This window comes from Puntigrus tetrazona, chromosome 11, assembly GCF_018831695.1.
Source record: "Puntigrus tetrazona isolate hp1 chromosome 11, ASM1883169v1, whole genome shotgun sequence".
NCBI classification, from domain to species: Eukaryota; Metazoa; Chordata; class Actinopteri; order Cypriniformes; family Cyprinidae; genus Puntigrus; species Puntigrus tetrazona.
This window is the reverse complement of record NC_056709.1, coordinates 21,978,395-22,004,643: the sequence shown is the minus strand read 5'-3', so window position 1 is coordinate 22,004,643 and position 26,249 is coordinate 21,978,395. Positions and strand designations below refer to the sequence as shown.

Below are 26,249 nucleotides of genomic sequence, written 5' to 3'. Positions count from 1 at the left end.
GGCGATTTTTCCGTCTTGTAGACAACGTAACAATGGCCACAATGAAAGGATGCATTTCTCGGGGCTTCATGAATGTCTCGGCAGCTCTCGCGCCGTCACCAGGGCATGCACACGTCAATGCAGCGCGGGGAAACATTTTAACATCGGCGTAACGTTGTAACGTCGGATCGGAGGAACGTTCGAATGGACGCAGGAGCAGCTCCGCGGCTCTTCCATATCGCTGTAGTTTGTGTTACGGGAGGTTCCTGCTGCCCCATCCATCTCTCCGGCTGTTGTTGTGAATTGATCCCTAACATGGCGACTGTACCCGTCTATTGCATCCTGCAGATTACCTTACGATAGCAGTTTATGATCGAATGCGACGCCTGCAAAGACTGGTTTCGGCAGGTAACGCAATATTCGTTCAACTATTTAAGCGTGGATTTTGGATGGAAGCGTTTGCTCGCGTGCGCGCATTTGTGTTACCCCGAAGAGCGAGGCCGCTTGAAGAAGGCGGAGTGCTCTTTAGCTGGCTCGGTTGAGCTGTTTTTGTGAACGGTACAAAAGATTTGCTTAATCGTAAAGCCATTTCGATGTATTTTTCCGCGTGCGGGCTCGATCCACGTGCATCGCACCGCTGGTCGCGTCTCCAGACTGGACGTCGTAGTAGCGAGCGTGGTGTCTGCGAACGCGAATGACTCTTTACATTTTAGCGGCCTTCGGCTATGCGCCTATGCGTCCAGATTTCTCTCACATCATTGGTGCTTTGGGGGCTTTGAACTGTATAAGCTGTCCTCCTCGTCCTTTCCGGCGTCTGCTGGAAGAATAATAGACCACCATCTGAGCCAGACGTTTGCAGATTCAGAGCTGCTCTGCACGTTTTAACATATATGACATCTAGCCGCTATCGTGCTGTATTCCATCGTAATCAAAAGCGCCAGCAAGTTCAGATTTATTGGCCGTCTATTGCGGGGAAGCGTCACGCGGCAGCGGCGTGCATCGGAGCAAACGAGTCTAGCTCGATCAATATTAGAGTCGGATCACAGCAGTCTATTTTCTGATTCATCTTGAATTTCCCCGCTGGTTGTTTGTTTTGCTGGGCGAAGAGCGAAAACTTGCGCGAAGAAAAGGTTTAACGTTATGTTTTGCTTCATGTAAACAAAGAACAAGCGTTCCGCTTCACCGGCTGATACATTTACGCGCGTTTTAATTTTAACCCTTTAATGAGCCGAGTGATTGTTACTCCTCAAAACGTTCGGTCAAAGAAACTAACTGCTTACAGCGCCTGTGTCGTTTAAAGACGATGTGACTGTTTAACGCGCACATTCAGTGTCGCTGTCTGCGGTTAACTGCGTGTTAAAATGCCTTGCGTATATAATCAATGACGCCGTCGTGTTTGTTCTGTTAGATGACCAGGCTTTACCGCCCTCGTGATTTTAAACGCCTCGTGACCTCTATTAAGAGGGTATGGCACGAATGAGGAGAGAAGAAACCAGTTATGAAAGCTAAGTGTGGCTTAAAAGTGTGCACGCGCCGATGTTAACTCGGACAAATTCGTTATTAAGCTGTTTATGACAACAGTCTTACCAGAAATGTTTTTAATCTTTTTAGTAGGTTGTCGCTTTTGCTGTTGCGTTGTGGCGTTACTTGTATTTGCAATAGTGTAGTTGAAGCTTTATGATACTAGTTTGTTTATTTTACTGGCGCTCTTCGAATTGTAACTTTGCTGTTGTTTGGTCTTTTTTTGTAATTCTTGCTATAGTTTTGGAAAATAAATAGTTAACTTGCAACATTTAGGTATGTAGCTAACTGCGTGTTTCATAATTGATTTTCTGTGGAAAATGTAGTGTGTTTATAAGTATTAGATTTACGGTCTTGAGTTTAAACTGGTCACGCTTCTAAAAAAAATTATATATAATATATATAATATTTACTATACCAGTTTTACCTGCTTTTGCAGAACTTCTGTAACGTTTAAGTTGCAGCATAGATATACTATCATACGAACTGGCGCTGTTTATCACTTCTGGATAGACTGATAGAATCTGCACCCGAAATGGACAGATTTAAATAAATTGAAACGCCTGTCATTCACAGTCACACTTCCGCCCTTTAGTGTTTGTTTATTAAATATTTTTGATTTAATTTGATGATGATAGAGGCGCATTACACTCAGCTTCCATTAAACAAATTGATGCCTTGTAAATCCGTTGCACGAATTCAACTGATAAACTCGTCTGTTTTTAAATTTAATTATTTTTGGCCTGTAGCTAATATTTTTTGATTATTTGTAAGTTGTTACATTTAAAAGTGTCTTCGGCTGGCTATTTGTGGAAGGACCTTTTGGATGTAACTTAGGATCAGGGATTCCCAGAATTATAGAAACTCTGGAACTTGGTAAGTTGTTTTGCAGGCCTGAAAAATGAACTCATATAGTAATTAAAAAAAAAAATTCTCGTTTGCTTCATACCATATTTCATTGGCTAAATGGGTGTATGTATTTTAGTGCTTGGGTTTAAATGATAAGAATAAGCGTGTTTTGCAAGCCATAATTATATCCCTCTTTTCAATCTTCAATTCACAAGCGGTTTGTAAAAATGCCTAAATTACTGTAAAGCTAATAGAAAATTCTAGAAATTTATAGGTCAAATAGTGTGAGAACCTGGCTTGCGTGAACTCAATGTTTTCCTTTTTTACCTCCTTTGCGCGGCCATGGGCTCTAAAGCTTAACTTCTAGAATCACTTTTCACTTTTTGCTTTTAGAAACGACGAACAGATGAGCATCATCACCAAAGATATTAATAAGTACCTCCACTTCGCAATGTTAGCGTCCTCTAGTTGTTGCGAATTAATTGATACAACAGTTCTAAATGTTATATCGTTTCTATAAATATTTGTCCCGGTTCGAAAAGGAGTTCCTCTGCGATCGTACGCACTTCGGCCCGACAGTGGGCGTGTTGATATAATATATGCGGCGTACTGGCTGGCGCTGAAATGAAGAGCCGTGTAAACCACCTGGCGCATGCCGCTGTTTGTGTGGGTGTGTGCTCCTCAGGTGCTAATGAATGACATCATCCTTCTTTCACGGGCAGCATGCCAGCTACAAGTGTGGCGCATCAGATCTAAATGAGATTTTGTCCCGTGCTGATAATAGGCAGTCTCGCGACCAAGAGCAGCTTTTTGGCATATTTTACTAGTTGATTTAATAAAGTTATAACACGCCTAATTGCACCTGTGTTGAGACGACTTTGCGGAGGATCATTTGAAACTAAATACTTTCATGCTTGTTGTTGTTGCATTTGCTAATCAAAACCAAAACTAATATAAATGTTTTTAGTTTTCTGTCTGTCTGACAGTGCGTGATTACTGTGTGAGAGTGAAATGCATTGGACGACCTTCCAGTTTTGTTGACTGACTTTTAGCTTATGTGCTGTTGTCATTCAAGAATAGAGTATAATAACATGTTGTTGTATGATGTATAGGTGTTTATTATTATCTTTTGACAGATGCTTTTTAGATGTTCCTGCTATTTCCCGAAAAGCGTTTTTGAGACTTTCTCTTACCTATTGTGACATAACATACAATGGCCCCATAAATAAACGTCATTGTCGGCTCTGGTGCGGATCCATTGCAAGACAGCTGTCTGACGATTTAAGGTCCTATTTTGTCAGCACAATCAGGACACGTATTAAATATAATTTCACAAAGAAAGCTGTGTCAGTTTAGTCTTAAAGTAACCTTTCAGTCAAAAGAATATGAATTTTCATACTTTTCATATTAATATTCTTTCATCGTTCTCACAAAACTAACTAACAATGAGAATCCTTCACAGTGTACTTCAAATAATATAGCATATATATATTGTTGTTATAAATTATTTATTTTATTTTATTATAAAATTATTTTGCATGAACATTCTTCAGAAATTCTAATTTTTGTCTTATTAGCTGTATTAAAAACTTGGTGTTATTATATTTGACAATACAAGGTTTCATTTTTACATTTCATTTTAAATGATTTAAATGGATTAAAGCGTTTCCAATGTCATATTTTTATACAAAAAAATGACTACTATCAAAAAAAAAAAAAAAAAAATTTTTATGTAAGGAACACAGAATTACATTTTAAGCGTTTTTGAATTACATAATTGAATTAATAACAGTACGTGATTTTATTTTTGGCTAAACTGCTCCTTTAATTTGAAAGGAAGTGGCCTCTTATTGTATGCAGATATCATGATAAGGATTAGTTGAGGAAGACAGAACATCAAGAGTGTATTTCACTGCTAATCCTGATGCACAGTGGGCAGTTTGACCCTTCACACCCACATGCACTCTTTGTTGTACTAAGACTTGGCTCCTTTCACTTTTGCTATGATTCAAGGGTGCTGACACCGCCACCATCTGAGTGGAACAGCATGTGCTTGATATTCATACGACTGCACGTAGTAATTATACCACACTGGAGGAAACCATAATGGACACCCCAATTCAGCGATTTATATGACCGCATGAACAGCTCCTCTAATGGCAGAATGTGTTATCAGTTTATTTTATGATAGGGAGAACAATTTGCACTGCAGATGGGGATGACAGAAATTGCATACAGTGCCTATAAAAGGTTTTGAGCTTCTTGAAGGTTTTTCATGTTTGCTTCGTTTACGATTGAATCAAAGTGGATTTAATATTTTGTTCTTTTATTTTTGCTGCTGATCAGACTGATAGCAATGCAAAACAGTGTAAACAACCCATAATGTGAAATCTGAGAAAAACAATCCATTTCCCTCATAAGCTTTCCTGGCTCCTGGAACACAAATAAGATATGGACACAAAAACGTTGATTTGTTTTAGATTGATTGTCTCCGTTGTATTTATTTTAGTTCTTCACAATATGTTCTTGTGTTACACAGAAAGAAAGCCATACAGGTTTATAATCAATCGATCACTTTTTATTTATATAAACTTTTAACAATACAGGGTGCTTAACAAAGCACTGAACAGTGTCATATGAGAATAAAGTATGTAATGTAATAATGAGATTAAAAGCAATTTTTTAATGAAATGCAGAACCCAGTCTGTGTAATTAAATCTGTGATGTCGCTTTAGAAATTAGGCGTCTCCAAAGACAGAATTTTCATTGTTGGACTGTCCCACTTGACAAACTAGTGCACTCAGTTGGGTTTTCAGCAGCATAGTTAAATAAGAAGAACACTTGTGTGAAGTCAAGGGCCAGAAAGTGACCACTGACAACTCTGAAGAGACACGATACAGCAACTGTTGCTTGGGTTCCTTCCCAGCAGCTTAGTGGGATGCGGTCAAGAAAAGCCACTGTTAAAAGTGTCACATGGCATCTCGAGTTGTAATTTTGCCAGAAGGCATGTGGTGAACTCTGAAACCAGCTGGAAGAAGGTTGAGCTTGTTGGCCATCAGACTAAACGCCATATTTGGCGTATACTGAACACTGTATCATCAGAAATGCTGAATCCCACGGTGCTGGATTATGGACCAGGATAGGTTCCCTGGGGCCATAGGCCTCCAAAACCTCAGGACATGTGACCTGAACGCACCAAACAAAACTAGATCGCAAGGGCCTCTCTAAGGGGCAGCCGCAACGGTTAGTAGAGACTTGTCCATACGAGAACGTCCATATGTTTGGAGAAAGCCATCTGTTAGCATTCCCATTCTGAATATTTCATCAAATTCAACGGCTAATTTTGAATGACTATCAGAGAGCAGATTCTGTCAAAACCAGATCTTTGAGATATTTATGCAGGTATGACGTGTTTGCAGATTTGTTTACAGAAACACGTTTAACCAGGAATTTGATTGCTGTAACTCAATGCTTAAATGCTATTTATGTTATTTCAGCTGTGTGGGAGGTGGATGAAGATGAAGCCGCAGACATATTGACATCTATCACTGTCCTAACTGTGTGAAAAAGACCCGCGACAAATCCACCTGCAAGTATCTTTCAGTAATTATGCTGTGAATGAATTAGGTGTTACTCAAGTCATGTTTATTGATATGGTAACTTCATGCAGCCAGGATTGCTTCAAAGCAGCTTCAGGGTAATAAACAAGAAAATAGCAGTCAAATCAGAACAAAGTAACATTTAAAAAAAAACAATGGAATTAAGCTGTTCAGCTCAGTTTGTTTATGAAATGTGAATCATTATATGAAATGTGTTCAGTTCAGCTATAGCAGCTCTATAGTAGGAAAAGTGGCTCAAAAAAAAATTGCCCTTATATTTCAAACATAATTGTTTTCATTACTTGTAGCCATTCAGTGAGATTTTACGTTTGCACAAGGAGTCTGCCAGTGCTCACGCACTTGAATCTGATCTCCTCATCATCATCAGTCTGTCTGGAATGACAGGAAGAAACACAACAAACTGGTAGAGATTAAATCCAAGAAGAACAGTGGCAGCGTCTCCAAGACACTTCAAGAAACCTAAATATAACAGCTGTGAAAAACTGTTGCACTAATGCGCCTAAAAAGCAAAAGCTGCTTTGGAATGCAAAAAATGGTCTCACGGATATCGATTTAATTAGGGATGCATCAGATGAAAATAAAAAAAAAGCTATTTTTGTAAATTAAGCCAAACAATGGTGATTAAATACAGGCGTGTGCTAATGGCGGTGTAAGGCTTTTAAAAGTATCAAAAACGCTATGTCACATTACAAGCGCTGACAGTGAGAAACTTGTTGCACTTCATCTCATGTCTCTCCTGATGGGAAGAAGAGCGGTAGCTGTTGCTGGTTACTGTGTGATGACCCGGGTACAATGGACGTCGACAAATTAGTAAATAAAATGTAAAGCGTTTTTTTTTATGCTTGTGAGGATAATACTTGTTCAACAACTGCAGGAACCCTGCTTGTTGGCAGAGTTCAAAAGTCAAATCTCGCGTGAAAATATTGTTCCTAGTCGGCTGAAGGTAACATATCCATGCATTTTTAAATAAATAAGAAATTTAAGACAATAGTAATTATCATAATAATTGCAACAGCTCTATTAATACATTTATTATCTTCTAATATTTTAATTATTCTCTTCTGCTCAACAAGGCTGCATTTATTTGTACAAAAACAAAATCATCCCTGTTTCAGAAAGAGTCTCAAATATGGCCTAAAATATATAATATTTATTTAATTTAAACTTATAAATTTCAGTTAAAAATTGCTTTGTTGTGCCGTTATATGTATCTTTAGAAAATGTTTTTTTGTTTTGTTTTAAAACCAAGCAAAACCATAAAAAGCACATTTTAGCTACTTTAATTTATGCATTTGTGAAATAAATGTTTGGTCTGCATCCCAAGATTTAAATTAAAATTTAGTTAATAGAAGTTTAATGATAAAGAAAAAATGTTTATGACACTCTAATTGTACGATCTTTTTATATACGTACCTAAAAATAAGTACAGTAATATACTTTTGCTATTGAGGTGAGTGAGTTATGGGTAAGTTTAAGGGTAGGTTAAGGTGTAATGAATGGGTCAGTGTGCAGTTATCAAATGTAGGGTACAGAAATGTATTACAGATAGAGTAATTATTTCTATAATAAACATGTAAAAACATGTATGAAGTGCATTGTACCAAATTAGTAATTTAAATGTAATAAGTGACCAAACTTTTAAAGTACTGCAGCTTTGCAGGTAGATTATGAAGTGTCTTGGAGGCGTAGCCCCAGTTCTTCTGGATTTAGTCTTTTTATTAACAACAAAATTAATGTTTGGGAAAAAACAATACAAAAAGATATAAATAGCAAAACAAATTTTATCTGGTGAAAATACTAGTATAATAATTTAATCCACCACTGTATACACACACACATATTGATAACATTTTTTCTTGATGAGCAAATAAGTATATTAGGAATGATTTCTGAAGGATCAAGTGACACTGAAAGCGCAGAGAGTTACATATCTCATGCTAAAATAAACTAAATGCTGGTATTTCAAGAATACATTTTAAGATATAAACATTTATAAATAAATATTAACATTCTGTAATGTTAGTGTTCTATATATATTCTTTGTTTAGATGTCATTTAATTAATATTTTAATCCAATCATCATGTGCCGTAGTATAATTTTGTAAAAACAAATATGAGGGGTCTTTATTAGTTTTATCAATTCAACACTTCCAAACAAGTTTAGGAAAAGTCTGCTATATTATATGATTATATATTATATTATTTATGAAAAGAATTCACATTAAAATACACAGTTTTCTTGTGCAAATGACAAATGTTTAAATTACTATTTTAATGTTTAAAATGTCTTACCTTTTTTAATACTTGTCTGCTTGGCTTCTGCAAAGGCTTATAGGTTTCAATGAAAAAATATTGTTTTCATAGTGTGTGATTGCAATTTGGTTGGATTTATCTGTTTACCATTTCAACGGTGAAAAAGAAAAAGAGCTGGAATAAGCATGACGCGGGGCAAAGTGGGGCGATCAGACCGGTTCAAAATGGCAGTCAGGTGTTCATTAAAAAAGGCACGGCGCGGCGGACATTCCCAGGTATAGTACCTGTGTCCAGGCACCCAGCCCTGCGTGAGAATTTGAGACCGGTACCCTAGTAATATCCAAAGCTCTTCAGTTCCTTCAGTGTCAGTAGATGGCGCTCGATCGGCTTTTGCTCGGGCTCTGAACTTTTCCACCAGACATGCAAACTGATGAAGATTCAGTATGATGTCTTGGAAATCGGCGTGAGTAACTATGGTAACATGCTGACAGCTGCCTGCAATGGTTCGAAGATGTGGTGGTCAAGCGCAATCTGGAAGTCAGATGGCCAGCTGGACTACCTTGAAGCCAGTTCAACCAGGCGATTCTCATCCAGAAAGATGGGCTGGGGATGGCTATGCCTGCACCCACGTCCTGCGTCAGTGATGTGGAAACTATGTTGATGGCGTTTTATGGAAGTATAATAAAACCAATGGTCAGTGGTTTTTGATGATCGGTATGAAAATATATCTGTATTACCCAGTAATGGTGATTGGATTGATTTCTACTTTTTTTTTATTAAGTTTGATGTTGTGGATAGTGTAGTCATTACCAAACAGGCAAACAGCAGATGAAGATAAAAAATTTGTTGATTATTACTACAGCACAAACAGAAAGTGTATTAAATGTGATCAACCTAGAGTTTTCAGGCATGATGCAACTGATCCTTGCTGATATAGGAGAATAGCAACATTTTACAAATCTATGCAAATTTCATAAAAACCAAACTCTTTTATTTATTTCCACAAAAGTCATTAATATATAAATATAAGCTCATTAAAAGGCATTAAGCCTTTACATTTTCTTAAGTAAACATTACTTCAGTTTTTCGCTGTCAAACAATTAGTGATTCATGTTAAATAAATGTTTTTGTTTATAATATGTGTTTGTGTGTGTGTGTGATGTGCAGATTTATTTAAAAATTTAAATACATGCATTTATCGTTAAGAAAAATTTTATATTTGTATATAAATATATTCATATATAATGAAAAGTATATAAATACAAACCTCACATGTATAAATACAAGCATATATTTTTAAAACATACACTATATTGAATGTGTTGTATATATATATATATATAGAAAATAAATCTACAGTACACACATATATTATGTAAACAAAACCTTTTATTTGGATGCATTAATCAATAGTTAATTGTTTGAAAGCACTTTTAGTAGTAATAATGAAAATATGCAAATGTTCACACATTTTTACAGCAAAACAACAAAACAACATTATTAAAATACAATACACAATGTGGATGTGAGCCTGTAATGGGGTGTCATTAATTTTGTTTGGCAACTTTTGGAATATTACTATTCTTCTTCTTATATCTCTCAGATGGCCCAATATTGTTGAGAGTCATGATAGTTCGCAAGGATTATCTGGGTGGAAAAATTACTGTACAATGACGCTTGTTGTTAGGGAAGCCTTAAGGGTGTCCAAATATTATCTCATATGTGTGAAGACAGCTACACAGACTTTCACATTGAGTGCGGAGAATTACCTCCGTGTGGTATCACGTCATAAAGTGAGCTTATGCATGCTATATCTAAATGCATCTTATTGCTAAATTTAAGTTTTAAAATTTGTATTCATTACTTTTGCTATTCTTAACGTTGTTGTATTTTTAAGTGATTTTAAAGTATGTCATTTATTGATTGATGAGTTCATCGGTTAACAAAAGTCGCCATTTGTTGAGTAACTCATTTTATATTACAGTCAATAATTAACTGGCCAATTTAAGTACAACTGACATTGACTTTATTACATTGTTCTCTTAATTGCTTGATTTCGATTGACCAAGCACTGTATTATACCATGAATACTGCATAGTGGATGTTGAATTTGTATTTCATCTGTGTTGTAAGGGAAAAAATCTTCTTTCTTATCAAGCCCACTTCTGCCAACCTTTCTCCTATCTGAGCTGGAGACCTCTCCAACCTGACGAGATGTTTCACTTGTCAAGTGGACAAGTGTTACAAGTGCACTTTTGCACTGAAACAAAGGGCAAACTCTTTCATTCCATCAGGTAGAGACTATTTTTAATTTAATTTTTACTTTGGCTTGATGAAGTCGTAGGATAACATCATTGCCTTGTTTTTATTCATGGCAGGTTGGATTAATGCAATACGGCCCTGTAGACTTTGCTTAGCCTTCTCTGGGCATTTTGTTCACAGTCTGAGTGTGGAGATACAAATGAGGTCAGTGATCCCAGCTCAAGATACTGCATCAAAGTGAGAGAAATGTTGCATTTTTAATGACACTGTCAAATTAGCAGTATCTAGGTTTTGGGAACTGTATGGTATTAAAGTTGTTTTAACTTTGCATAAATATATATATATAGAACTGTACTGTGGGGTGGATGCATACTGTAATTATTATTTGGAAGTATAAATGCCTAATGTTTGCCATTTTAAAAGTTATTCCATGCAGTTTGCCATGCAAATGACAACTGAGTGGACAGTGATGCAATTGAAGCGCCAAACATCAGACCTTCCCTGTTCTATTCTTGGCACTTCCCAAGCCTCTGTAGCAAGAGGGGAAAAAAGAGGAAGTCAAGAGCATATGCTTTTGCCTTCTGAGTGCATTTTTTTTTACATGTGCAAGACCACGATTTCCCCTCTCAAGGCACACTTTTCAGTAATCCTCTCTTTGCTTCTCCACTCAGGGCATATGAGGTGGAAAAAGACTCAAGTTGCCAGCCTCACTCCATTTCCAAACTTTGAAACAGCATGTTGGTATGTGGGAAAATACTACCTGGAGAGCGGTTTAAAGGTGAGCAATTAATATAAAGTATTACAAATAGATGTAAAAAAAAAAAAAAAAATTGGTTTTGTTATTTCACTAAATTCAGAAAGTGCAAAGTGTCAGCTTCACGGCAACCATTCACCAGCTATTGCAAACTTAAATCATTCACAGCAAAGCTCCCATGTGTGACTCCCTGAAGTGGCTTCAAAGGCTTTGCTTTCAAAAATTGCCTTTCCATCCTGCACAGCCCAAGATTTATCCATAATAGTGAACTTTGGGACTGGAAATAAAAGATCTAATGTAGTAAGGTAGACTCAAATGGCTTCCTTCTCCCTCGCAAGCGTGCGTGATCCTGGAAGGGGTCTGCTGAGCAGATGAGGAGGTCTGGATAGCGGCATATTATTGCAGTCATTAGATCGATTGCATCGTGGAGTTCACAGATGATTAGCTTCAAAGGCAGAATCACTTGCTCCATTACAACCTGGTGTTTAAACTCCCCTCATCTGGCCTTGGACTGCGTGTTTATATTTCCACCATTTTACCCCGTCACGTTACTTAATTTTGCCAGATTGCTGTAGAGCACACATTGCAAAAAGCCGCCAGTTGGTCTCCGAGCTATCTAATGTTCAGAGGGAGGAATCGGCTTTCAAGGTCATCTTTTCAAGGGTTCAACTCTCGTGTGTGACTTCAGGTAGAGGGAAAAAAAAGTCCTTGGCCCCTGTCCCAGAAGGCCTACTGGGCCACTGCCAGCTCTATTGCTTCCCTTCTCATTTCACTGTTTCAGCTTTCACTTTATGTTCATGTTATTAATTTAAATGCAGTGTGGAATATATTTCCTGTAGTGGCTGTGTATCAGTCCAATGTAATCAGTGTTGAGGCCGGTGCTCCAAAAGGCGCATGACTGTGTTTGGGCCGCTCTGGATTGAAGTAATCAGTTTGATATATGAATGGCCTTTGTTATTGAACAGTAATGGGTTCGGTTGAAAATGTAGTCCACTTTTATTTCTGGTGTAATGTTTCCCCACTTCTTTCAGTGAGTTTCATGCTTTGAGCGTTTCTGACAGAGCGACCACAGTATTATGCATTGCTGCTAATGATTTAAGGAAAGTTTGGCCTTTTAGCAATTTGCGTGTTTTAAAACAGCCCTTACTATGTTACTTATCGCAGCGTTTGAATCCAGATGACAATAATGGAGTGATGCAAAATTTCCTGATCATTTTGCAGGTTTACATAAAACAAACAAACAGCCACCTCCTTACTTGGTACCACGGTGCCAAAATTGTCAATGGAGCATTTAGATCGTGGACTAAAAACAGGTATATCTTGCTACAAAAAGTATTTTTGATATTCTCTATTAGGTTTAAATAATGTAACTTGACCGTGACTCTTGCTTTTGTCTTTTTCCAAAGGCTCTTTTAGAACATGAGGATGAGCTTCCAGAAAACATGAAGCCAGCACAGCTCATTAAAGACCTTGCCAAAGAGATTCGGTTTCAGAGGTGAGACGTTGCAAAGTCGAAGGAGACTTGTCTTTACTCTCATTTATTCAGATATGATCTTGATTTTTATTCGTAGAATGTTTTTATGCACGTGTTCAGACAGCTATTGTCAGAATCACTAATGGCTGACAACTTCTCCACTATGTCTGTGACTCAGAGCGCAACAAAAGCCATAAAGAATGAACCCAAGCAACTCGGCCCCAGCGGAGGAACCCCGTCTGCTCCGTCAGAACCGGAAGAGCCCATGTCCCCTGCCCACATCTCCACCCCCTCCAAGAGATAAGCCAGCCAGGAAGAAAGCCACAAAGCCACCCAAAATGCCCAAGGCGCCCAAACCACGAAGGAACCCAAAATAAAGAAGGTGGCAAAAGCGAAGAAAGCAAAGAAAGTATTTTACCTGAGAAAAAGCCTCCAGTCTGGCAGCTCTTGAATCCCATGCAAAGGACATCCTCAACAAGATGGACCAGCCCAAAAAAGTAAAGTTTTTCAGCCTTAAGATATTCAATATATATTTATTTACTTAAAAGGGTGTATTTTGACAAAATGATGGTAACACTATGCAATAAAGTTCATTAGTTAACATGAACTAAGAATACTTCTACAACATTTATTAAAATGAGTTAGTCCTAATTTAGGCATTTGTTAATGCATTATTAAAATAAGACTAGTTCATGTTTTGGTTAATGGACTGTAAACTAACTATGAACAATTGTATTTTTATTAACTAATGTTAACAAAGATAAATAAATACTTTAATAAATGTATTGTTTGTTTATGTTAGTTAACAAACGAAACCTTATTGTAAAGCGTTACTAAAATATTTAATGCAGTAACCTAAAATGGCGTAAATATCTCATTAAAATTTTATTAGCATTATTTGATCACAGTAAAAAGTGAAATTGTAAAACAGATTTGCAATTTAAAATAACAGTTTTATATTTTATAGTTGATCCTATCATTACTCAAATCTTCAAAGTCAAATTATCTTTAAAAATCTTTCTAATATGCTAATTTAGTGCTCAAGAAACATTTCTTCTTATACATTTTGAAAGCTATGATATATTTTTAGGATTCTTCTATGAATAGGAAGTTCAAAAGCAATAAAAATGTTTTTAAAAGTATAAATCATTTGTAACATAAAGAAATTACTCAAATAAACTGAACATGAACAATATATAATAATGCTGCGCTTGCAGAATCATTGTGAATATATGGTAAATATATCCCCCACTTTAGAACCATCGTTATGCAATTTAATCCATTATTAATGTCCAACTTTTCTTGTCTCTCATTACGCAGCTGGTAAAGACTGGGATGAGTATTATGGAGAGGGAAGCGAGTAAACCGAACGACGTTGATAAGTTTAAAATGATTCGAGAGCATAATAAGAACAAGACTGAGGCCAAATGGAAATATAAGGTAGGTTTGTTAGGATTACAACGTAAGGAAACAACTGTGATGAATAAGTCTGGGTCGTGGTGTAACACAAGCGTAATGATTTCCTCCACTGCAACATAGATCAGCGCTAGAGCGAAGCTTTGAAAATCCATGCAAATGATATCAAACCCCGACAAGTTGAAAAGTAGCACAGAGGGCTTTGGGATCATCCAGAAGTGATTTACGTTTCAGATCAAAGCAATCAGCAGAAATAACTCTGCGGCTCACTCACTCTCTCTGTTCTTGGCTCATCAAATCAGCAGAACCCTTTACCCAGGCTCAGAGTTTATCTAATGCTATAATGCTATGTCATATCCCGACATGCCAGCTAAGTATTTACATATGCCTTCCTTTCTGCTCTAAAAATGAGCGTGTTGTGTCATTACTGTTGGATAACATGGGATGGCTTTTGTAGGAAAAGCTTAATTCTGGTGAACGGAAGGCATTACAGGGCTTTCGTTCAAGGAGGAAAATTCAATGCCAGACAGCCCAGGAATGTTTGTAGTCGCTCCAAGTCTCCTGATCCGAGTGCTCCTTTGCCGCTTGCCAAACATTTGCAGATGGAGAGGAGTCTCTGCTAGATAGTCTTCAAGGTCATCAGCCGCAATGGCTTCAGTCTTTGACGTCTGATCACAATGGACGTGGCTGACAAATAGAGGCTGACAGAGAAGACCTGTGAAATGTGTGAGACGGGAAGAGTTTCAAAGCACTGATTGTTGCTTGGTGTTTCTTTTCATCTTTTAGAATAGCAAACCCGATTCGTTATTGAAAATGGAAGAAGAGCACAAATTTGACAAAAGTCTACTCAGCCATAAAGACAATAAATTTGCATTTTCATTGTCGAATAAGAAGCTGTTGGGGTAAGTGCCGTTGTATTTAAATTTATTTCTGACGTTTCATGCATTTATTGATTTAAAAATTGATACGTTTTACTAATAATTTAGAAATATTTCAGTTCGGTTGACAGCCCTAATTTTGAGCAATTCTGACAATCCAAACTAATGTTCTTTTCCATCATCTGGCTTTCTCAGATCAAAGATGCTCAAGACCCAGACCAATTCGAGTGTTTTTGGCTCAATACAGAACATTAAGGAAGAAAAACCCAAGCCTGTGAGAGACGAGTATGAGTATGTCTCTGATGAGGGGGAGCTTAAGATCGACGAATTCCCAATCAGGAGGAAAAAGAACGCAGTCAAGAGAGACTTTTCCTGTAAGGTTTCATGATATGCGATCTGGGCCAGGGTGATTTTTCTGATTAAATAAAACATCATTTAAGAGCAAAAATGATTATAGGCTTTATAATCAGGCCCAGATGGAATCTGCAGACTTCTGTTGAATTTTTAACACTGATTTTACAGAAATGAGTGTTAAAAAGAGTGGATAATACTGTCGTCTTATTGGTATTTGAAAGTAGTCAAAGTAACACAAAGGGACAGAGCAAGAGCCCAAAATTAATCTACGAGTAAATTAAGTAAAATTTTGCTGCTCGTGAATCATTCTTAGAGCAATTCAGTTTTTTATTATTGGAATAATATATTAAAAGTTTCATCGTTTTTGAGAATATTTTGTCCCGAATTATTTTATTTATTTTTCTTGCATTTATTTTTCCTAGTAGACAATACAGGCTATTACCACATATAGAAAAAAAAATCTCAAACCTTAGGTGCTAAATTTCAAGTCAAAGTTGCAATTACTGTCCTGTGCATTTAATTTAATGACATTTTTTGCTTGCATTAATTTTGCTTGATGAGGAATGTAGCTATTCAGATTATGTGGAAATCTGCCACCGATTCCGTGTTGACCTGCCTATAAGAGATACCTTTGTCTTTTAACTTTCATCTCATGCTATGTGAGAATAATGCTGAACATCTGATGTTATTTACAGTTTTATCAAACATCAAAGAACCCATTCAGCCAGCGAAAAAGCCAAAGCTACAACAGTCGGACATGAAGGTGAGCACAAACTCTATTTAGATAGCTGCTCTATTGTTATTTAACAGAGCATCAATAATAATTCTCTTTAATCAGACAGTGGTAATAACATTAAAAGGCTGATTGACAGTAAACAGGAAGAAATTAGAACAAAATCTCAGATCTCCGATCTTTATTTCGTGAAGTAGCTGATTAATTCCTTCTGGATGCATTTAAAACATCGTAGCGGTGATGTTCTCGAGCTTGTAATAATTCACCCATTATGTTCTGACTTAAACCAACATACGGCACAAATCAAAGAGAGCAAGCTGCAAGACAGAGCCAAATATCACCTCAAAACTGATGAAGGAAATAGCTGTGGACTGAATCAAATGAGAGTGAGAAAGTTAATCACGACAGAGGCCCACAGGCAAACTATTTTAGGGGTTACAGGAGGTTACAGGATATACCAATAAAAAACCCACAAACCTAACGAAAATCGTGTCTACTTTTGATCATTTCTATGCAAGTATGTGTGCTTAGGTCGGGGGATATTAGAATGTATTTTGCTAAAGCACAAAATTCACCAGCTTCTGTGAAATATAGTGTGCTTATACTTTTTTTTTTTTTTTTTTTCAGAGTCCAGATTCATCAGATGAGGAATCTCTCCACATAGACACAGAGGCCAAGACAGAGGTCAAAGGTCGCAACTCCAAGGTCTCTAAGAATAAAGGCGGCAGTTCAGCTGGGATTCTGGATCTCCTGCAGGCCAGCAAACAAGTGGGCGGCATTGACTACAGCAACAACAGGTACACACATGACCGTTTTCCATATGTGTGTGAAAGGCTTTATTAATGAAGCTTAATAGCTTTTATAACACTTTTTTTATCGTTATTTTAGATTTGCTTTGGTTTTTTGCAGCAGAACTTAAAAGAGTGCCACTTGTGCAAATTTTAGCTCGGTATCATAATTGTAAACTGTTTCTCTTAGTACAACATTGCCTTCAATATTACGTTTCATAATCGATAGCTTCAGTGATTGTGTAGATTTTGTGCTATAAAGTGTTTAGTCTGTATATTTATTGATTCAATTCATTTAAGCTATATTTTTGAAATGTTTTAAATGCATATTCAGACAGACAGTTTTTGTCCTTACGCTGCATCCAGAAGTGTTTGCTTTAAGTTAAAACTGTTAAAAAAATTAATGGCATTCAGTTTCATGCCGTTTTGCTCTAAAAAACACAAGAATGTGTCTTGCGTGAAAAATAATGACTAGTATCTCATGTGCATGACCCTAAACTAGTGTTTAATTGTACAAGGCTTCTAGTTGTTTAGATAATCTATAGACTAGTCAGTTTTGCACATCCTTAGTTGACGTATTTTCATGATTCACGTGGTATGTTTTGCACATCACACACGCTAATGTGACAGAGTATGGATGTGTTTGGTCTTTGGCAGAGGGCCATGGGGAACATACAGTTTATGATGAAGCATGTTCCTGACCGTTAAAAACCCGAAACACGTCATATTTGTTAGTTCTTAAACTTCACGCTGATTGTAAACACATCGGGCACAGGCGTTTCTTCATCTGTCGAACGATGGCGAAAGTAATCGTTTGCACGGTTCTTTATAAGCGGTTTACATGTGCTGGCATTATTTGTTTAATCCCACTGCACTATTAATTTGTCAAATACTGCAAAAGCCTCAGGCCATTCCTCTTCATTTTACTGTTTGCTGTTTTGGGCACATTTTTGATGGTCTATTTCCACTGCGCTGAAAGCTGCAAATCAGCTCGACACAAAATGAGAACGAAAACATGGCTAAAATATGTTAATTTCTCAAATTATTTTTTTGTGCTTTTAAACCTGACATATGACTGCAGGATTGTGGGAGGAAATGCCTCCAGTCAGTTGCGACCACATTAAACGAGCTTTTGACTCATTGTTCCACTTCACTGGTTAATCACTTAATAGGTGGTAATCTGCACAGGCTAAATCTGTATTTTCTGCTGGTTACCTCGAGCTCAAAAGCAGATGTGGACACAATAGTCTTCTCAGTTCACACGGCAGAATCATCTTCTGACACGAAAAAGATTGACGGTGATGCGTGAAGAGATTTATATGATGATTAGCAGGAAATGAACGTTTAGTGACAGGTAAGTTAGACAAGCAAAAGCGAGAGGTGCAGATTGGTGGTTTATTAGTTTAGCGGATGTGATTGTACAAGAACAAGTAAGTTCTGGCTTGTGTTTTCAGATTTGGTTGAATGACGGTTCAGTATAAATGGGAGTAGAGACATTATAGATAATGCTGACATCCCTTGTGTTGAATCTTAACTTGGATTTTCATGTTAGCGTGCCAGGCCCACCCATTAAATATAATTACCAACGGCGGTTGCTTTAGATTTAAGTCCAGGCAACAGTGCTGTAACTCAGCTGCAGTGGAAATGACATCAGACATTTTATGGCGGTTTAAAGGTGATGTGTGTAATGTGTTGAATTTTAAAATATTATACTATAATGCATATTATCATGGGTTTAATTCCCAGGGAAAGCAAGCTGAGAAAATGTAAAACTGTAACTCGAATGCAATGTAAGTCGCTAAATGCATAAATATAAATGTAAAATGTACACATTATATATATATATAGTATTATTAATAGTATAGTATAGTATTATTAATGTTTTTAATTAGCTTTTATATTTTCACTTTTTGTTTCAGTTAAGTTTGAGCAGTTTTATGTGTTTTTGTTATTACTTCAACTTAACTTTATTTTTGGTAGTTCCCAAGGCAACATTTCAAATTTTTATTTAACTTTATTTATATCAAGATGCAAACATAAATGTAATAATGCAAAAAGTAAAAATAAACATATAAATAATAAAATGTAATAAAAAAAAAAACATTTGTATGATTATTAAGTGATTGAAGACATTTAAACGAACTACAGCGGAAACAATGCTAGAAAACAGTACTGATTTATTAACTGTAATTGTAACTTTAATTGTAAATAAATGCATTTTGAAGCCAACAGTGTCTGCTTGGGACAATTTGTCTGGGAAATCACTCGCTAGTTGTGCAGAAATTACACACTTCACCTTTAAGTGTCCATCTCCAACCTCTTTGCTTACCATCACCCGACTCACCACCTAAAATTCGAAACGCTTCTCATTGCCACTGACACTCGGAGTAATGTACGTGTGTGTTGTGTATTTCTCATTGATGGACTTACAGTCAGCCACCTGCATCCCCCAGCACACAGGAGGCCATCCAGGGCATGTTGTCCATGGCCAACCTGCCATCAGACTCTTGTCTGCAAACGTCCTGGAGCAATAGCCAAGCGAAGAACAACTCGCACAGCAGCACAGCCAGCAAGAAGCAGAGCGGCGTGGCCGGAGCGGGGGGTAACAGCAAGAGACCGGCCAAACGCTTGCCCAAGAAGACGCAAAAGAGCAGCAGCGTGGACAGCTTGGACATGTTCGATGACGACCAGGACCACCTAGAAGCTTGCTTTAAGGACTCCGATTACGGTAAGTGCTTAAAACGGTTCGTTTTACTGTGCTTGAAGCAACAGTTAACGCAAAGTTGACTTGCTTTCTTCTGAGGAACCCCGACATTATTTAAAAAAAAATGTCTCAGTGTTTTTGTTGTCCATACAATTAAGTTGGACCCCAACATTCAGAAGAAATAAAGGTTTGGAATGACAAGAGGGTGAGTAAATGATGACATTTTAATTTTTGGCTGAACTATCCCTTTAAGAACTCATTTGGAGAACAGATTGCAATTCTCTCGTACCTTCATCTTGGATAGCTTGTTTGCACTATTATCAAGACCAATTAGTTCCTCTGAGACAATTTGTCAAGGATGTTTTATGATGACATGGAATTGCCCAGGTGCCCTCAGAGCAAAGCCAAACAGTGTAAATCTGTTCTATCAGTGTTCTGATTACAGTTTGATTTTGACTTAAGGGTTCTCATTCACGGAAAAGTGACAGGCGTGTTTACTCTCAGCTAAAACTTTTCAGTCTCCCCTTCTGAGTGGTCTCTTTTATAGCTTTTGTGAACCCATTCCAAGAACAGCAAGACCATTAGTAGCCTGTTAATAATCCATTAGCATGAGTTTTAAACTGTTGTTTTAAATGCTTTTTGATCTGATACCCTAATTAGTCATTACTAGCACGCACATTCCCGTTCGGACTCACACTAAGAGAGAGTTTTATCAAACACACAGGCATTCCTCCTTTCTGTAAACATTTTTTTTTTGTCTTGATAATTTAATTGTTGGAAATTGCGTGTTCCTGAGTAGTTGAGTTCAAAGAAGCTAGGTGCATGCAGGCCAAGGCAGGGCAAGGAACAGCTGCCGTGCATCTGTGTCACGCTAACATCCTGTCCAATGAGAAAATACTTAGCACTGTAGTTTATGGAGTGCAAAAACAGACTGCTTTCTAATGTAAAGATATATGTTAAGAAACGAACGTGCTTCGACAGTGAACATTTACATTGCTTTCCCCTAGCAACTCTAAACCATACATACGATGCTTCAAAAAGAGAAGATGTTCTTAAAAGAATGAATATGGTAGCAACTGTAGAATTAGGGAACTTTTGCTTTTTGTAACCTTGCAGTTTTGTTTGCTTATAAAAATAATACTGTTAAACTATTGAAGTATTGTTGTTGTTATGATTATTTCAAATGTTAATTATGTATAGCCTTGGATGCTGATACGGCGTTAAATGAAAAATACATGTTTTGGTTTGTTTGTTTGTTTTTCCAGTTTATCCATCTCTGGAATCTGAGGAGGACAGTCCCATTTTCAAATCAAGATCGAAAAAAAGGAAAAATACAGACGACACTCCATATAGTCCAACAGGTAGTGCAAAGTTTACAGTTTCAGTTGGGAATCTGACTGTAATGTAAACTGAAACACATGTGATTGTATTCGTACTGTCGCAGCACGAGTTGGGCCCACTGTACCACGACAGGAGAGACCAGCTCGGGAGGGGGCACGTGTGGCGTCCATAGAGACAGGATTGGCAGCTGCGGCGCTAAACTGTCTCATCAGGTTAATACTTTATTACATTAAGCATTTTATTATGTTTTTTTAAATGAAGTCAATTCTAGGGCTGCTGCACTGTGTTCATTTCCATGCATGTAGCTCATAATCCACAGTTTTCAGTGTCTTTAAGCAGCTCTGTTTAAGTTCTGAGACTGCACTACGACTGCTTTGAGTTTGGCTCGCTTATAAGTATTTGGGATATATGTCAACCATCTTCTCAAGGTTGTAATAAAAAGTGTTTATACACTTGCTGTTATCAGCAAATGAGAAGCTTTGGTGTTCCGCCAAAATAAAAGGCGGATTGGATTAAAATGTGAAAGTGACAAATATGACCGATAGTATTAGTATTGTAATTTTACAGTTGTGTGATTTAAATAAAATTATTACATTTTTATTAAATACTTTATTACAATGAAATATTACAGTAGTATTCATTTTGGCCAAACCTAATCCAGTTAAAACTGCAATCGCCGTTTTTGTCAGAGAAATTGTTTCGGCACTTCCCCTCAAAAGCCATAGTAAATACTGTGTAAAACAATTCATTTAATTACAGTGTTGCATTTGAAATCATTGCATTGCACCGTGCCTTTAATTTATAGTCCAGATGCCTGAGACCACATGAACGTTTTTATCCAGGATATACAGTTTGTATAATTAATAATGAAATGTATGATGTATGTGAAAATAAGAAATATTTAACACCTTGCATTGTTTATGGTCACTAATTTGTGGCACTGACCATGTGAACTCCTTTGTGTCTTAAAGCACAAGACGAGCACATTTTCAAATCATGCTGGAGAACATGATTTTCAGGTTTTACACACACTTGTGGAGTTCATGCAGCATGATTAATACCAAGAACTTCAGAATCCTTTCTAATAGCTTCCATTTATTTGAACAGAAACATCTGTAAGACTGATTTAGCTAGAAGACCCTATTAACTAGTTCTTGCTACAGGAGGAGCAGAAGATCAAGAAGAAGAAAAAGAGTACCAAAAAGAAGCCCGTGGCTGTAGAGGAGCCTCACAAACTCTCTCAGGACAGCAGCTCTCCAGAACCCACCCCGGACTCTGAGACAAACCTGGGCGACCATGAGTACAGCACTGGAACGAGCAAGACCCCCGGCAGCTCGCAACCCATGGCCCCCGGAGTCTTCCTCAGCCAGAGACGGCCTTCATCATCATCGTCATCTCAGAACACCTCATCTGTCCCGCCAGCAAAAGTCGAACGTGGGAACTCGACGGACGCCAAAGGTGATGAGTATTGATTCATGCTTAAAGGTTTGTTTATGCTGCACTGGCCGATATGAGAGTTGCAATTTTGGGATCTTTAATAATCTATTGACACAGCTGCGACTTAATAATGTATCGGCATGATCAGAGAGTTGCAAAGTTGTTGTTGCATATGCTAACCATTTTGATTTGTTTCGCCCACAGCCAAGCGGCTAAAGAAAGGAATGGCGACGGCCAAACAGAGACTTGGAAAAATCTTAAAGATTCATCGCAACGGCAAGCTTTTGCTGTAACACGGACAACTGGGCGACTCAGACTTCCTCCTGATGTTTATGGACCCGTGGACCGATCCTCCCTCCCTCCCTCCCTCCCTCGACGAGCCGGGACGAGAGCGCTAGGACTGAAACGGACGGGAACGTGAACAGGATCCCAAAAGTTTTCAATTTCTAAGAAGAACATAGCTCAGATAGGTTTTTGCCTCTTCTTTTACTTTATAACTTTCAGATATTAAAAATGTACAGAATACCTGCTATTAATATTTTGTAAGAAGAATTTGTCTTGTTTTACTACGGCTATCAGTTTATCAGGGGTTGCTAATATATTATAAGATACAGTACATAGCAGTCATTCCAAGTTAAAGAAAGTATCCCTTGCATGTATTCCAGTTGCATGCATTTTTTTTTTTATTTTGATGAGGGGGAAAGGGTTGGTGGAAGGTTGCAAACAAGAAATTCATTTTTGCTTTTTGGATGTGGCTTATCATTGTCTTTTTTTTTCTTTTTTTTTCAACAAGTATTACTGAAGACATGACGATTTTCACAGTAACTGGTGGACTATTTTAATATTCCCCATTTGGAATCTACTCTCCTTAATCCTTAAGCAAAAAAGCATTTTTATACGCATTACCTACGCGGAACAACTGAGAAAAAAAAGTACTTTTTCTGTTTGCTAAGCACTATCACAAATGATATTTATTAACCTAATATAATTGTACATGTCATAGGTAGTTCGAAGCCCTAAGGCACTTACAAAACTTCAGTGAAGCACAAATATGAACTCATATTTTTTTGTAACATTGTATATCTTCACAGCTATTATAAAATGATATACATTTTATTTCTGTTCTTTCCTACAAATATAGGAAATTTTTTTGGGGGAACTGTCGGTGCATATTTTGACTAAAATCGTAAAACGCATATCGATATCAAACCATATTTTCGCTAAATTACATGGTTGAAATATCTTATTTTCCCTGGTCGGTTTAGCAAATCATTGTATTACATGAAATTAAATGAATAGTTAGCACGTTTTTTTTTAAATGTTATTTATATATTTTTGTTTTTAGACATTGATACTACAATCAGTTTTATGTCATACTGTTTTTTTTTTAATTGTTTGACAACGTAGCTCTTATTTTGGTTACAAAACACTCGCCAAAAACAAGGAAACACTACATGAATGGGATCTCTAGCACTGATGATAAGCCTCATCCATGACATTTCACTACATGGGGATACTTTCTCTCTTCTGTTTGTTTCACAGGCAGCACCAGTTACCCTAGAATGAAATATGCATTTATATTGCTTCACAGTACAGTATGTAGAATGTAGCCTGTATATAGCTTTTTAAATGACTACTTTTTGTATCCTTTTTTTCCTCAATACTTCATTATACATTTTTACTAGTTTTTGCTAATTACAGACAAAAATATATATAAAGATATAGAAATAGTCATTACCGTTGAAATTGTTTTGTTAGATACACAATAGCTGAACTTTTTTTAACCATTGTTTTGTTTTCATTTCATTCTGTTACATTAGATAAAAAGGTGTTGCCTGGAGAACAAAATAAACAGTGTAACATTTATTCTCATATGGCCTTACATGCAGAAAACCACGTGTATTATGATTCATTTATTATGGGGGAGAAGGAAAAAAAAAAAAAAAAAAAAAAAAAAAATCAACGTTTCTACGACCAGCCTGACATTTGAGCTAAAATACCCTGATGGATTTTAAAGTTATTTTACTAGCACCTTGTGAAGTGTTTTCTGTGTCAGTGATGTAATTTATTAATGTTTGTAGCCTTTTATACTTGTATAATTCTTAAGAGGTTTTGTTTGAAATATTTTATCAGTCTGTGAGCCCCTTAGGACACTTTTATCATTAACATTGGGCAATAGTTCCTTTTTTTTTTCTTCTTCGTCTTAGCAAAACCACGTCTTTATTGTTTTCATCAAATCAAGTGCAACTGCTCATCAATACAAAATGTTACATTACTATTGTTATTATTATTATTAAGCAGCTATTTTCATCATGCCATGAGTTTTATTTTGGTAATAGAGTATGTACATTCTTAACCAGGTTTACTGTGCTCATAAATTGCAGTGTTTTAGTTACCGATGTAAATCTTGTATCCACCTTTTCCGATTCGAAACGCTCAGAATCTTTGTCAATGGAACTATTTCAGGTTTTTATTTGTACAAAATGTGTGTTGCTTTGTTGTGGTTTATTTTTATATGTTCAAACAATTAAATGCATCCACTGTTTCATGGCAGTGAATGATACTTTTGTAGTAGTGCGCTCTGTTTTTCTGACTCGCAAAGATGTGCTTCGAATTATCGCTTATTTATGTCACGTGTTTCCACAAATGTCTTTCTTTCTAGCTCTTTATTGTTACCCTTTTATATGAATCGTCGTTATATGAATTTGTTTTTCTAAATGCGACGAGTCGCTCGTTATGCATGTAGGCCTGTTCCCGTTCCATAACGGCGCGCGAAAGTCAGTTTTGGGAACATGTTCTTCCGCCGTTCATGTGGAATGGCAGGGCTGCACACGTTCTCTGGAACATGCTGTGGTAATTACCTTTAAATGGGCTCATGCTACTGTACCATTCAGGTCTGATGCCCTGGAGAAACTTTCGACTTCGCACACAATCCCCCCATTTAGAACCGCATTGTCCACCGGGAGCCAAGCTGCACTTTTTTTTTTCCTTTCGCCTGTTCATTAATACTCGGCTAAAGCCAAAACACCAGCGAGTCAGCCGGCGGCTCCGCCAAATCATTAACACGAACCAAGCCAAGGTCAACACTGTTAACGCTCTTCGCGTTGCTGGACTCTTGTGCCGTTCTGATGTATTTATTTAAAACAGTGTATGTTTGCAGAATAGCGTTGCCTTCGTGTCTTTAGCTCTGCGTGTAAATTGTCTTTGTGTTTTTTTATTGTATTTATTTCCTAGTGGCTTCCGATTGTTCTGGTTTTCAGCATCTTAGCTCTCGTCGTTTACAAGGATCGGAGCTGAACATGCAGAGGGCCACCAGGTGGAGATAGACGTCCCAGAAAATGCATTCGTTGTGGAAAGGGTTGGCAGGTACATCTGCTGGACTTCTGACATCGGTTAGGATTTTTTACAGACCAAAATAAATGTAATTTCTGTCGAATGTGCAGTACGATAATTGCTGTATAAACAAAAGACAGGTTTGTCACTGATGGCTCTTTTTTTTTTGAGCTCGATTGGAGAGGAAATGCAGAAAAATGTTAGCCTGCTTCAAAAAACAGTTGTCCATAAGCAAACAATTACTGTAAAAATGTGGCTTCAACCAATTTCGCATTTTTGATGTTTACTTTTTCCTTTATTTCTCTGCTTTGGTCTTCGACGTTACACACTCTCCCGCATCAATCTTACCGGCGTGACATACATTTCAAATAATTTAGGATAAAACCATATTTGAGTAGGTATTTGTTATTGTTGGAGTACGTGGCAGGGTTCCACTCTCAACATGAAAATGCCGATTTTGTCATCGACATCTGCCACGTATCACACAGCGCAGAAAACGCCACAGCTCATTGCTTCACGGTAAACCTCCCCCCCCCCAGCAAAGTAGCACCCA

At 37.2% G+C, this 26,249-nt stretch overlaps 1 protein-coding gene across 1 annotated transcript; it reads left to right on the top strand.

Annotated features, from left to right (window-relative positions):
* The first annotated feature begins 294 nt into the window (after positions 1–294).
* phf2 (PHD finger protein 2) lies at positions 295–24,926 on the top strand. The gene is given in 35 exon segments (XM_043251666.1): positions 295–387; positions 1,388–1,444; positions 4,889–4,904; positions 5,847–5,881; positions 5,884–5,938; positions 8,381–8,497; positions 8,734–8,885; positions 9,004–9,056; positions 9,058–9,096; positions 9,098–9,136; positions 9,826–9,947; positions 9,950–9,987; positions 9,990–10,015; positions 10,356–10,516; positions 10,601–10,688; positions 11,156–11,173; positions 11,175–11,254; positions 12,460–12,500; positions 12,502–12,548; positions 12,641–12,733; positions 12,893–13,007; positions 13,009–13,085; positions 13,087–13,142; positions 13,145–13,209; positions 14,033–14,152; positions 14,915–15,030; positions 15,202–15,380; positions 16,056–16,123; positions 16,721–16,890; positions 19,314–19,609; positions 20,851–20,946; positions 21,030–21,116; positions 21,119–21,138; positions 22,090–22,353; positions 22,573–24,926. Coding segments are annotated over 35 exon segments (3,183 nt in total). The 3' UTR covers positions 22,657–24,926.
* The last annotated feature ends 1,323 nt before the right edge of the window (positions 24,927–26,249 follow it).